Source organism: Pristis pectinata, chromosome 8 (genome assembly GCF_009764475.1).
Source record: "Pristis pectinata isolate sPriPec2 chromosome 8, sPriPec2.1.pri, whole genome shotgun sequence".
Taxonomy (NCBI): domain Eukaryota; kingdom Metazoa; phylum Chordata; class Chondrichthyes; order Rhinopristiformes; family Pristidae; genus Pristis; species Pristis pectinata.
In genome coordinates, this window is record NC_067412.1 from 48,587,381 (window position 1) to 48,600,971 (window position 13,591).

General features: G+C 41.0%; 1 protein-coding gene across 1 annotated transcript; it reads left to right on the forward strand.

Moving 5' to 3' along the window:
- The first annotated feature begins 10,132 nt into the window (after positions 1 to 10,132).
- On the forward strand, positions 10,133 to 12,954 carry LOC127573391 (POU domain, class 3, transcription factor 4-like). The gene has a single exon (XM_052021568.1). The coding sequence runs from the start codon at positions 10,735 to 10,737 to the stop codon at positions 11,830 to 11,832; it is 1,098 nt and encodes a 365-aa protein (XP_051877528.1). The 5' UTR covers positions 10,133 to 10,734; the 3' UTR covers positions 11,833 to 12,954.
- Positions 12,955 to 13,591: the final 637 nt, after the last annotated feature.

Genomic DNA, 13,591 nt, shown 5'->3' on the forward strand with positions numbered 1-13,591 from the left:
TGAGCCAGCTGTCTGCATGACAGTTGGTTTGGTGACATGGTTGGAGAAAGAACAGAAAAGTGTTTGTTCCAATCGCATGAGCAATGATGGGCATGAAATCTCTCTATATGGTTTGGTTTGTAAACTTAACTATAACCATAACAGTGATATCATTTCCAGCTCTTCCTTCAACAAAAACCCAGTGATCTTTACAAAGGAGTCTTCTACAGGCATTGTATTAATTTAGTTCTAACATATTTTATAGTATGGGGCAATCACCATTTTTAAGCAGGTATATTTAAAATGCAAGTTTATTTAATAGAGTCATGTTATTTCATATAGAAGAATTAGTAAGATCAATCCAGTTACCTCATCAAAAATAGCTTAAAGCATGAATTTAAACACTTCTTTGGCTTGGAAGAAATATTTTTAAAGTTTGCTTTTAATTAAGTTGACAACTTTGAATGAGAATAATTTGACATTCATCGTCAATTAGAATGTATTAAACGTAAATCTAAAGATGTTTTCAACTATGTTGAGCAGATTTTTTAAGTAGTAAAAGGCAATTTTGAAAGTGGTTTGTCCCCCATAATTTGTGCTACAGACTGCAGTGGATCTTTGACAAAGTAATCTCTTGTATTTCATCCTGAGATTTAGAATATTTAAACATTGGTCAAATGTAAACCCAAACTGGCCAATATTCGCAATGCACCTTCAACTGAAATATTTCTTAAAGATTCATTCCACTTCGTATAGTGAAGCATTCATATTTATGTGAAACAATTAAATAGTTGGTCTGAATCTATTCTAATTTCTATAATAAAGCAATAACCAACGATGACATAAAATTCCAATCTGGACAAATCAATTGTTTTATTCAAATAAATTGGTCCGATATATCAGACAAAATCACAATTATCTATTTTTCTGATGGCAAGATATAAGCAGGCACTTAGCTAAAACAAACATCATCAGTTAACAGATGTTAATGTCGGAACAGAGTAACTTCATTTCTCACAGAGTAAAGGGAATGGGACAGTAAATATTATCACCACATCCCCAGAACTGATACCCGGAGCCAGTGTTTCCACTTTCAACTCAAGTACCTGTCCTGAAGTAAAAACATGTGTGAGACCGTGTGGTAGAGAGATTGGGGAGGGGGGTTCTACTGAAGCTCTCCTGCGTGTGTAAAGAAAACTACCCTTTGGTATGTCGCCCCGCCGGTTTCTGCACGATGTTACCCGAGTGGGAGATGGGTCATCCTTACATCCTTACCAAAGCTGGACCCCGCGTACATTCTCTATCGGGGGGGGGGGGGAGTGTGGGGGGATCATTACTCTACGAAAGAGCCCCAGGAGCCCCATGGCTTGGAAATGTAAATCATGAAACAGAAAGATTTTAGGTCACGTCACTCTATGTCACGAAAGGGACAAGCTCAGCTCTGCGGTCATCTTCAGGACAATTATTCCCACTTACATAATTAATGGGCTTCCAATCCATTCTCAAATCAATGATTCTGTGTGCTGCGAAGATCACGTTGCAGGATCGGTAATGTTATCTGAACTCAGATCTAAATGTCTTCTTCCAAATCCCCGCCGTGCAAGGAGCTCAGAGTAAGTTACTCTGAGCCCCTTGTACAAGGACCTCCTGAGTGCAATGGTTCCCAGTGGATTTACGGTGACCAGCTCCGCTCACCTGCACTACAAAGAAAGATAATGGCAGCTCTGGGAAGGAGGGCAATGAATCCGTTCATCTTCAACTTCTGTTAGACTGGACACTGACTTGCCCAGGATTAGCTAATTATCTGTTAGTTCATCATAATATTTCAGGGGGAAAAACTTTTAGAAAATAGGTTCTAAGTGTAAATAGGAGATAGCTGAACTCTGAAAATAGGATAGAGCGACTCTTCTCCAACTGGACATGTCTTTGTCCTCAGTGAAGGGAGCGGCCCATCTGCAAAGCCCTCTTGAGGGCTGCGACAGCGGTGTACTTTATGCAATACCTAATGTATTCGCGTTGCTCGCTGCGATGTACTTCATTATATTGTCCTTCCTTACTAACCAGCCTGTTTAATTTAAAGCGCTGCGTCTGAAATGTTCGCTGCGCTCAAAGTGTAGTCCAACAATCACTTAGCAGTGAAGGACACGACAAAAACAAGATTTCAGTTTCCTTTCTGTACCAAATAAACTTAGCTGTCAAACAATGTCCAATTTACTCGAGTTTCTTCTTGAAGGAATTCAACGCCAATCTGTTCAATTCATTCATCAAGTGTTAATACTTGACTGAAGATTTTCTGACTACTTACAATATCTTTACCAGTTAATAACTCAGGCACCAACTAATATACCTAAAGTTATTACCGATTTCAGGAGAGTTGAGAGACACAATATGAGCTAAATCTGACATGATTCGGGTATGTATTGATTTTTGATGTTTTTTAAAAATGCAGTATCTAAATTCTTAACTTTGTGATGTGTTTGTTTTATAAAAAGGCATCGCTTATCAGATGAAAACCGAGTTCAAAGTGAATCTGACTGAACAAAGTGCTTCCAACCAGATTGTTCTTTTATTGGTGATGAAAGCTTCGACATTCTACTTTGTAAATTAATTTAAACAAACCAATCAATCCCAGTATAGTTCTAAGTTTACAGAAACAACTTTGAAACAGTAGACCGTTTGTGATGTTAGATGTTTTACTTTACAAATTAATCTTGAACCAAAAATAACGAAAGAAACTCTTCTCTCTCCAAGATGCATTCAATTTTATCGTTTATTAGTTATTTAATACATATTGCGTCATTCTAAGACTTTTTTTAAGTATTTGACAGATGGGGACAGCTAATATGATGCCACAATTTAACTCTATTTAGTTGTATAAGTGTCAAATAACAAAGTATTGGAGTGTGTAAAAGTGTTTTAGCTGGGAACGGATTGCTTCATCAGCAAAGTTTCTTGGTCTTCCCGCAGCACATCTGTTAACCTGTTTGGTGTGTTACTGGTGAGTTAGCTTATCGAGTGGGTAACAAACCCAAGCTCTAACTTAACCCCGTCTTTCAAAGACAAATTAACACTTGCAGGGGAACCATTTGAGGGAGACGCGTGAATACTATCGGCAAAGTTGCAACACGAAGGTGCAGTGCAATCATAAGATGCAGTAAAGGCACAAGGTCCGCTTTCGCCGTCGAGGCAAAAAGGGGCCTGTTTAATATTTAAGGTTAGTTGTTCCTTCCTGGGTCTGGCCAGGAGATTAAACTGAAAAAACGGTTTTTCATTTCCCTGGCAGGTTTTGGTTATCATTCTGTTGATCCCCAGCATTTTGAAGGGATTTTTTTTCACTAACAATGCAAACTCAACTCACTGCCTGGAGGGTTAACGACGAAGACATAATTTTTAAACTCTCTAACTTAGTAAGAGCTGAAGTTTATACTTTCACAGTTAATACGTATTGGATAAAAGTATAATTAGATATGTTATCCGTAACAACCTAAGTATGACCCTTGACCGCATAACTGGACAAACAAAGTATTTCTATTTGTTGATATACAGTTGGTAAAGTTTGTGGTCAGTTCTAGAATTCATCATCATATTTCAAAGCCAGCCTTTCTCCATATCATTCGAACTGTTACCCAAAATAATATTTCATGCTTCAAAAAGTAAGGTGATGTTTGTGCGTCTGGATACTTAACTCCGGTTTCGTTTCAAAACCCTCTAAGCTAAAGGGGGCAAATAAAATCTCATTCGGATTTTAAACCAGAATCTGGGAACGATATTTGAAAATCAATTATCCCGAAAGTAAAACATGTTGTTGTAGTTTCGGGTCCATAAGAGCGCAGAGAGAATGAGAGCGATATCCTCACAGATAACTAATTATACTGATGTACTCAGCCATTCGCGGTACAGATGTTACTGGGCACAAGGAGTGCCACTGTAAACACCTTGCTTGTGCCGACTGCCAACGTCGCCACAATACGAGCGCTCAGTGTAGCTTCTGGGATTGAGAACCGGTTTTTAATTAAACAATTTTTAAAATATGAAAACATGAAAACTAGATGCCGTTGTCTCTATACTTTGATTATAACGAACATTGAGCATCATCCAAATATAAGTCCAAACAAGGATAAATTGGGTGTAGGTTATGACAGCCATTCCCAATTCCGACACTGACCGACCAAACTGTCGACCTTTCTAGACAAATGAGAAGTTAGGAATGAAACTTTACCGGTAGCCTTGCCCAGTTAACAAACAGCAGATAACTCATCATCCGGTTACAGTGTACATGTAGCTGTAATATTATGTTGATTATGGCTTTGAAATAGTTCAGAAATGATATTTCAAAACAACAAAATATTTGTGATAGTTTTAATCAGAAGCGGCGCACTTAGTTCCTTTAGTTCCGATCTATATTTCTAAATATGTTAAGGGCCGTTAAGATTTTTAAGGTTGAAATTATTCAATTTGTTTTATCAGCTGACAGTTAGCATTTCGGCATTATGTCATTATATCAGAGAATCTTGCCTGTGCTTTGTCGTGAAAGAAATTTAATTCAAACAATTAAGAGTTTTGATTAGCGATGACCTATTCCCATCCCAATAAGGGAAATGGGATGGTACTCCTCGATTTTTACCGTAACTGGTAACAAGTTGTTAAAATTATTTTGGAAACTTATTGGCGTTAGGATATTCTGCTATGAAAAGCAATGTAAGTCAGCAGCCTGAACTCTTCCTTCACAGAAGAATACGCAGGACTCGGTGCATTAATCAACATCAATTACCCGATCTGTTATCCGCCTGTCCTCTGTGGGAACTTCCCCGACCATTTCAATTAAAAAGACACCAAGAAGTGGAAAGTTGGCTGCTTACTTATCAAGAGAGGAGGCTAGGGTTTGTGTCCGAGATTACAGTAAACACAGAACTATCGCTGGATCAAAGCAATCCTTTAAAATCCCTAAAGCAAAATGTGTGTGTGTGTGAGTGTGTGAATGCGTGTGTGTGTGTGTGTGTGTGTGTGTGTGTGTGTGTGTGTAAATCTGAAATAAAAAAAACAGAAAATGCTGGAAATACTTAGCAGTCAGGCAGCATCTGTGGAAATAAAAACAAGCAACATTTCAACTTAATGGCCTTTCACTTTACTTCTTTGGAGCGTGTTTTATGACTTCATCAACATAGAAATATTTTAAAAATCTAATTTAATAAACTACCGAGTTAGGTGTGAGTAAAATGTTAAACGCAAAGTGGCAGGGAACCTGACTGAGAACTTGTTCCCAATATCTCTTAATTTGCAGTAACATGGGTCCAAACTTGGATGTGCAGAATGCGAACGCTGATTTCTAACAGTGGTGGACTGATTTGGAAACTTTGCAAAACAATTTTTCGGCTTCCCCGCAGTTACTCTGGAACTGGAAGTTTGGAGAGATTTGCACATTTCACCTGTAATGAATTGGTGTTAAACGGGCAACAGCTCCCAAAGTCTGCACCCCGGTCTAGGCCCTTCGGACAACGGTGTTTAAAAAAGCGAGTGTGGCAGGAGCGTTGTCCAACAGAGTGGGGATTAGATGTCGCATCCGTGATTAACTCCTTTCTCGCCAGTGCCTATGCTTTCTTCCTAAACAAAGCTCTTGCCATGCTGAAATTTAATTCACAGATCACTCGCAAGAGTGTGATAGACGTCCACGAATATAGGGATTTGAACTGCCATCTATTTTTTTTAAATCATGGTAATATTTTCCCAAAAGAAAGTATTTAAAATTCCCCGCGGGGATGATTGCGTAAAACAGCGCACTCTCTTTGCCACGCTAGAATGAAAAGTCTGTGTTCCTTCACTTGCTCTGGAATAGGACGAAGCAAATTTGCTTTCAAAACAACCTCAGGGCAACCCTCCCCCTTCTCCTCGCACCATGGTCCATTTCCGTCCCGTCCTGTCACTGTCCGTTTAACATTCATTAGGTCCCAGCCAGCGCCGCGCACAGCCCACGGTCTCTTTGGTACGGTACCAGTTGCTGTATCATTCCCTGATTCATTGCAATTGTTGTGATACACCGCAACACACCTTTTCACGAAAATTGTATTCGTTTTTAATTCATCTCACTGACAGACTTGCTCCCCGAACGACATCAGTCATGGTTTATATAAAATAAATGGTACGGTGCATATCAACATTCATTTAACCATCACTTAACAGCCGACACTTAGCACACCGGTCTTTGCCCAACATTCCTTCCATTATTTCTCAGTTAGCGATTTTTTTACGCAAGTAAATTTATAAAATTAAAATAAAATTGATTATAATTAAACATGGAAATGTATTGAAATGGAGAGATTCTGTCGTGAATTTGGGAAGAGGCAAAACAGACCAGACCGAATAGGCGAGATATACCAAAGGATTGTATCCTTTTGATGTTATTTACTTTCGGTGTGAGCAATTTCAGGCCAGCACCTTGCCTGTGCTCCATGAACATTGATAAATATATCGACTAAACTACGCAGGGTCAGTATCGTAGTCCTGTGATGAACGTTTAGTATCGATTGTGTTACAGTCTTTAATAAATCCGCTCTATCTATCATGTGCATCAATTGTTCGAAGCGCTTTTAATATCTGACACGATATTTAATTGCGTTTTGTTTTCCTCGACAGCGAGTGAGAGACTGTGCCCTGGCTTTTATCTGTGAGATACACCGCCAGACTCCTGTCATTGCCACAGCATCTCATACACAAGATTGATATTTTTGTTCAGCGTTATAAACAAGATACATATATCAATACATACACATTACACATATCTAAAGGCCCAAAATGAGAGTGCTGAGCGCCAAAGAGTATTAAAGGCAAGCTACAAATCTTTGTCAAATGCCCATTTAAACCTCAGAAATATAGAACTGGTTGAATTGAAATAGTCGCACAACGATATATTCCAATTTTTGCTCAGCGTGTGTATTCTAGAAGATGAGGGAGAGCTGTGCACTACACAGCGAATTGCCAAGGATTACAAATAAAATAAAAAATAGAGTGCTGTGTTTAAACCCAAAACAATTAAGAATATATGTTTATTGTTTCACACGCAGAGTACTTTAAGCAATATCACCGCTGTAGCTCAAACTGGTAGCATTTCAGACATGACATAGTAGATATTTATTTGAGCATGTTAGTCGCCACGTATTTACTCTAACCTGCTGGAGGTACTGACAAAGAATGAGACTGCCACTGGTACCTATCAGGGGGAATAGGAAGATAACACCAGCCACTGACACTTAAAAGTTTGTTTCCATGAATATTGAGTCGTTCCTTAATAAATGTCAAAGTAAATGAAGCAAACTTATTCCAATCAAATGATTCACGGTATTTCTGCACAGCCTGCTTTGGTTGAGGACAGACGTCCTGAGCTTTCACGTTACATTGTATTATAGATTCAAGCTGCTTGATTATGGAACGAACACTCAGGTAGCTAAATGTATATATAATTTGACAATCTGTAAAATTGTAATAGTACTTTAAAAATAAAGAGGTTAATCAAAATCGGGGGTTTCTTCTAAAATATAAGGAGTAGCCTTTCATAAAGAGGCGCAAAATTTTACAGGGTTGTTAGGAAAATGTAAAACAGTGCAGAACACTAATGTTTTGTATATATTCACATTATCTCTCAGACAACAAGAGTATGCATACCAAGCAAAAATAAATTAACTTGTGCTAATACTAAAGCCATCAAACTATACTAACTTCAGAACTTAGCATCCTCGTAAATGCAAATATGTTTTTTTTCTTTCTCTGTCTCTTCATCCCGCGGCATCTTAACCTTTAAAATGTTCCCCGAACGGGGACTAATAGATGACTCTTTAACGGGAGAAAATGTTGTACGGCGGCTCGAATCCGTCTGTGCTAATGGGTCGACATCGGATTAACCAGCAAGTAATCAACATTCTCCGTTGATAGAGAATTCAATTAAAAACGAAACTAAATTCGTGTGGGCTGAATGACGAGAAAGCGCCTCTTCTTTTTTTAATAAAGAAAAAGTGTGTGGATTTGAGCAGGATCTGCGGGGTACAATGTACTCGCTGCGGTACAAGTACTCAGAGGCAGGTGAAGTTCCAGCTAAAAGGTCGTGACACTGATTGACAGTTAGTGCGCTGGGTTTTATGATGTTTTACCTCATTGACAAAGCTGCAAGTCTAACCAAAAATAAAATTCACATCCATGGCAGAAAATTCAGCATTTCCCTGTAGTTGACCCATTTATCACTAAATATGAAACATTTGTTGTAAATGTATTTCTTCCGATTAACAGTTACCCAGTACCACCCCTCTGTTCGCTCGCTCCTTCTCCCATGTCCGGCCAGTCTACTTGTTTGAATTGGCCTCTTTTATTCTCCTCCTTGGATATATGGTATAATGTGACCACTGTTCTCTCTTTTATTTCTCTCTCTATGGTAACCAAGATCATCGGCGCAAAAATGTGTCTATGAATAAGGGAATCAGCATAAAAGGCCGCCTGAGAGCCGCATCTGTTACACTTGGAAAGTTAGCGCCTGTTAGTCTAACATGAAAGAAGCCAAGAGGGAGATTCCAGCATCAGTCCTTTTAAAAACACACCACTGATAAGGTGACAAATCGAACTAAAACAACCAACCGTAAATCCAACTTCGGCATCTGATGTGATCTTCTAACCTTTGTACGCTACACTTGACGAAAAACATTATAAATTAAAATTACGACGTTCAGAGGTCAGATATTGGGCTGTTTATCAAATTAAACGTATTTTCCATAACGTTTTACTGCCAATTATTGACGGGTTTTTTTCCCGCCGCTGTTAAACTTAGGTAGATGGATTATGAAGTCTCCGACGCCTAGATTACTTTAGAAAGGAAATCCTTTAGAAAGATTGGGCTAGCATTGTTTCACTCTTTTGTCTTGACCTTGAAAGTGACAAGTGAGAGTGGTAACTGAAACTAGTCGGGATTTCTTTTCCCAACAGGAAAAGAAAGCCCGCTTAGTATCACAGGGCGCCGAAACTTTCCTGGAACAAAATGGGCCGCCTGTTTTCAGAGGGTATCTCCTGTTTTCATTGCGACTTCCTGAGGATGGTGGAGAGATGCGCTCCGCACAGCAAGATGCAAAGTACGAGAGACATCCGATGCACTAATCGGGCACTGGAGTAGTGGTCCCTGTCGTTACAACTGGCCGCGCTACGTTGTTTGCTGCATTGTTCGCCTTTCAATGTGAGGCATTAGGAGTACTAATTCTCGCCCATAGTCAAAAGTAAACATTGCAAATTTGTCTAACACCTTTTCCGTTATCGGCCAATGACACGGCAGATGCGATACTGAAAGGTTGCAAAAATAAAATCTGCCTCATCAGAAAACGACGTTGTGAACGCATTACAAAACTGTGTATTTCGAAGTATGAAAATGAGAACATACCGGGCTTAGGCCGCTTTGCAGAGCTAAGAGCCAGCTGTGGTGGGAAATGCTCACCTTTTACCGCGCTGTAGATCCTTCGAAATTCTAGTACAGCTGAATTTGGAGAAAGTGTTGTCGGCAATGGCTTACAGCTTCTGCCGGCCTCCCTTTATTTTGCCCTAAATATATGAAAATGTATGCAAATTTAAATCAATCTTAACCTAGGATCTCTCGTTGTATTTAATGGAATTTCAGACCAGTAGCTGGGTTCGGAAGCCGCTATTCCGATGTCAAATGTAATTATTCCGCGTACCTACATCTCAAAATGTCTATAAAATGCCCTCATCATTTCCGATCAGACTCTCACGGAATAAGGGGCCTAACGAACGAGATGTCGGCCCAGTGAAACTAATTTCTTCCTCTCGGTGCTCTGCCGGTGGAAAATCTGCTTCCTTTGAAAAGACTTATTGATCTAAATAATTTCAGAAGGCTCCGCCGTTAAGGGAGTTACATGTTCGTCGCAGCCTGGGTCCAGAGTTGGTATTCGACGCTGTACGCACACAAATATCCACATGATTAACATTTTTAATAAGCAGTTATTTTATAGCAGGCGACAGATTGCCCTTAATTATATATACGTCTCATAAAAGGACAATAATAGCGAAAAGTTGCCAAAATGGCTACATTCGAACGTACATGAAATCCAAGTTGCAAACCCACTGCAAACCCCGAATAGTCTCTATCGAAAATAGTTTATCGTTGCTGTTAACTCGGGATCAATAATTATAATCTGTATATTAATTAACGACCAAGGTTGCTTGCTACAGGATAAATTATTATGAAGTTATAGATTTTTAAGCATATTAAAAAGATCTCTCAACTTTTGAAAAAGATTGTTGTTGCGTGCTTTCCCGGAGACCCAGAGGGTGGGGGTGGGGCACTGAGATTCGATACAGATTCGAGTCAAACTTGCTGGCTTGAAAGGGCCCGAGTGTGTACTCTGCTCCGGCAAGAGTTAACTATGAGGCATGGGTGCGGGAGATGGGAGCTGTCAGTTACCCAGTGGGGAGCCAATGGGCTCCGGCCTTTGATTGACTTCCTCGTTGGGTTCCCCCACGCTCGAGGTTTGGAGTTTAATGAAATAAAATGCAAAAATGCGGCGTGGGGCTCCACCTCTAGCCTTGCGATTGGTCGGGGCCGCCGTGACGCCAATGCCTTCAGGCTGCTAGGAACCTCGGCGTGGCTTGCAATTGGTCCTAGGAGGTGCCAGTCATTGACCTCCCTGGTGACCTGCTTTACCTAAGCTTTGTTGTCAAAGAGCGAAGCTGTTCCCGTAGGCAGGTTATTATTACTGAGGGATTCGTGGAGCCATGGCCACGGCAGCCTCCAACCTCTACATGCCGAGCAGTAGCATCCTCACATCCAACTCCATCGTCCCCACCGACTCATCGAGCATGCAGCAGGCGGGCACCTTCCGGGGCCACCAGAAACTCATCCAAAGTGACTATCTGCAGGGACTGTCCAGCAACGGGCACCCCCTCTCTCACCAGTGGGTGACGGCTTTACCTGAAGGCAGCCCGTGGTCCGCGGCCATTTCTCCAAGTCCCCTGAGCCAGCAAGACGTGAAGCCTGGCAGGGAAGATCTTCACGCTGGCACCAGCCTGCACCACCGCTCTCCACACATTGCCCATCACTCTCCGCACACCAACCACCCGAGCGCATGGGGCACGGCTGCGGCTCACAACTCGTCCATAACCTCGGCCGGACAGCCTCTCAACATCTACTCCCAGCCCGCCTTCACAGTCAACGGCATGTTGGACCACGTCGGACCGCCGCCACCGTCGGGAGCCGTGGGCCAGTCAATGCACCCGGGTCTGAGGGACAGCGCCGAGCACGGAGAACTGGCTCACCACCACTGTCACGACCACTCGGACGAGGAAACCCCCACATCTGATGAGCTGGAACAATTTGCAAAGCAGTTCAAGCAGCGGCGGATCAAGCTGGGCTTCACCCAGGCAGATGTGGGACTGGCATTGGGAACCTTGTACGGAAACGTCTTCTCACAGACAACCATCTGCAGGTTTGAAGCCCTGCAGCTCAGTTTTAAGAACATGTGCAAACTTAAGCCCCTGTTGAACAAGTGGCTGGAGGAAGCGGACTCTACCACGGGCAGTCCAACCAGCATCGACAAGATAGCGGCGCAGGGAAGGAAGCGAAAGAAGCGGACTTCCATAGAGGTGAGTGTGAAAGGTGCTTTAGAGACCCATTTCCTCAAATGTCCCAAACCTGCGGCCCAAGAGATTTCAAGTCTAGCCGACAGTTTGCAATTAGAGAAAGAAGTCGTTCGGGTCTGGTTTTGTAACAGAAGACAAAAAGAAAAAAGAATGACCCCGCCTGGGGTGCATCAACAGGACGAAGTGTTTTCGCATAGTGTTGATTCAGAGACGCCGTCACATCACGATCTTTAACAAGGACCCGTGACAGTGGTCACTTCTGGCACTCGCCTGACCCCGGACTGAGAAAGCGATGGGAAACGCCTTTCCCCCCTTCTTCTTCCTAAATTATATATTTGACTGTCACATTGAGGGAGGAGGCAGAGGAAAAGTTCTATATCGGATAAAAGGAAGTCTGCAAGCAGGCGGTATTCGTAAAACGTGTACAGTTAGCAGTCGTGTTGACATTTTCCGCATCTGTGGTGAAGAGAGCGTAATCAAGGACATGGTTTTACCGCAAGTGTGGTTAATTGTTTCGTTCAGACAAGGATTGCAATCCGACTGTGTGCCTAACACCTAACAGCGCCTTGTTATCTCGGCTATATCAGGTGAATTTGTTCTCATGGACGGTGTCACTCTTTTCTCCCTCCCCCGCAACGTTTACTTTACTACCTGGTTATGAGCAGAAAGGTCTGATGTCAAAGCCTGCACTGTTACCCTGTACTGAACCGATCCATGGGAAATGAGGACAAATACTTTGGCCAAGAATCTACGTTAAGATAAAAATAATAAGCCGATAAAATCGGAATATCTCGCAGCTTATTTCTAAATTATCCACTCTAAATAAATAAGACTTGCCCGAAGTTTTGTTTAAAGGGATTTTTTTTCTCTCTCTCTTTCTCCGTGGGGTCCCAGTTACAAAAACACTAACACTGCCGGCCGGGCAAAACCGCTGATAAAAGACACACATTTTTCACAACTATCATTTTCTTACATTACCGGCCACCGATTCTGCTAATGGGAGTTTTAAAGTGAGTTCTCAAAAAGCTGCCATTTTTAGAGAGGGGGAGGTGAGGGGAAAAACACTTTTTAAATTTAAAAGAAAAGGACGGATCAGTTACTGATCCGAAATATAAAATATTTTCTTTAAATGTTTCTTTTTTCAACAATTATATTTGGAGGCTGCGAACAGTAATTTATTTTCCTCAAATTTTGTATTATGTTTTTAAAAGACAGAATCACGCGTTAAAAAGCAGTAAAATGTTTGTTGGTTAATAAATTATATATTTGATGTCAAATTTGATTGTAACCCGATTTAAGTTTGTGATTTGGTGACGACAATTTCATTTTGGTGTACAGAAAATCAGATCTGTTCAAATAAATTTGCTACTAAAAGGATATTGTGTTTGGAGTTGTATCTAATATTACCAATAATCAAGAGTGGAGGCTTCGTACGTTAAAGCGCTCTTAAATTTAACATAACTTCAAAACGGTTTAGTCTGTACATTATTTTACAAACCCGGAGGGAGAAAAGTTAGAGAGAACACAGGGTAAAATCCAAGGAACATGGCATGGGCAGTCACAGAGACAAAACTAGATATCAGAATACGATTCCGTTCTATTTTTATCTCTGTTAGGCTGTGAATTAGATAGATTGAGGTCAGTCTGATTGTTGAGGCATTCGGCCCTATCACCCATTTTAATTCTAGTTTTCACACTCATTCTGCTCTCTATCTAAATGGAAATAGATGAAGATTGGTAACGCAAATAAACGTCTGCTTTTTAAATAATTTTCTCATTCAATTCTCTTGTTTGGAATTGCAGTTCATTTTCCATTGGAGTCTATGCAGTGTGTTGAACACATGTCTTTAATTTGTCACTGATTTGGACATTTTTATGTATTATTTTGAGTTCTGTTAGATTCGAATTTACCGTCCCTACCGTCACGGCGTCCATAAAAATATTCAATATAAAAGACGTGTTTTAGCCCGATTCTCATTTGAGATGCGAACCT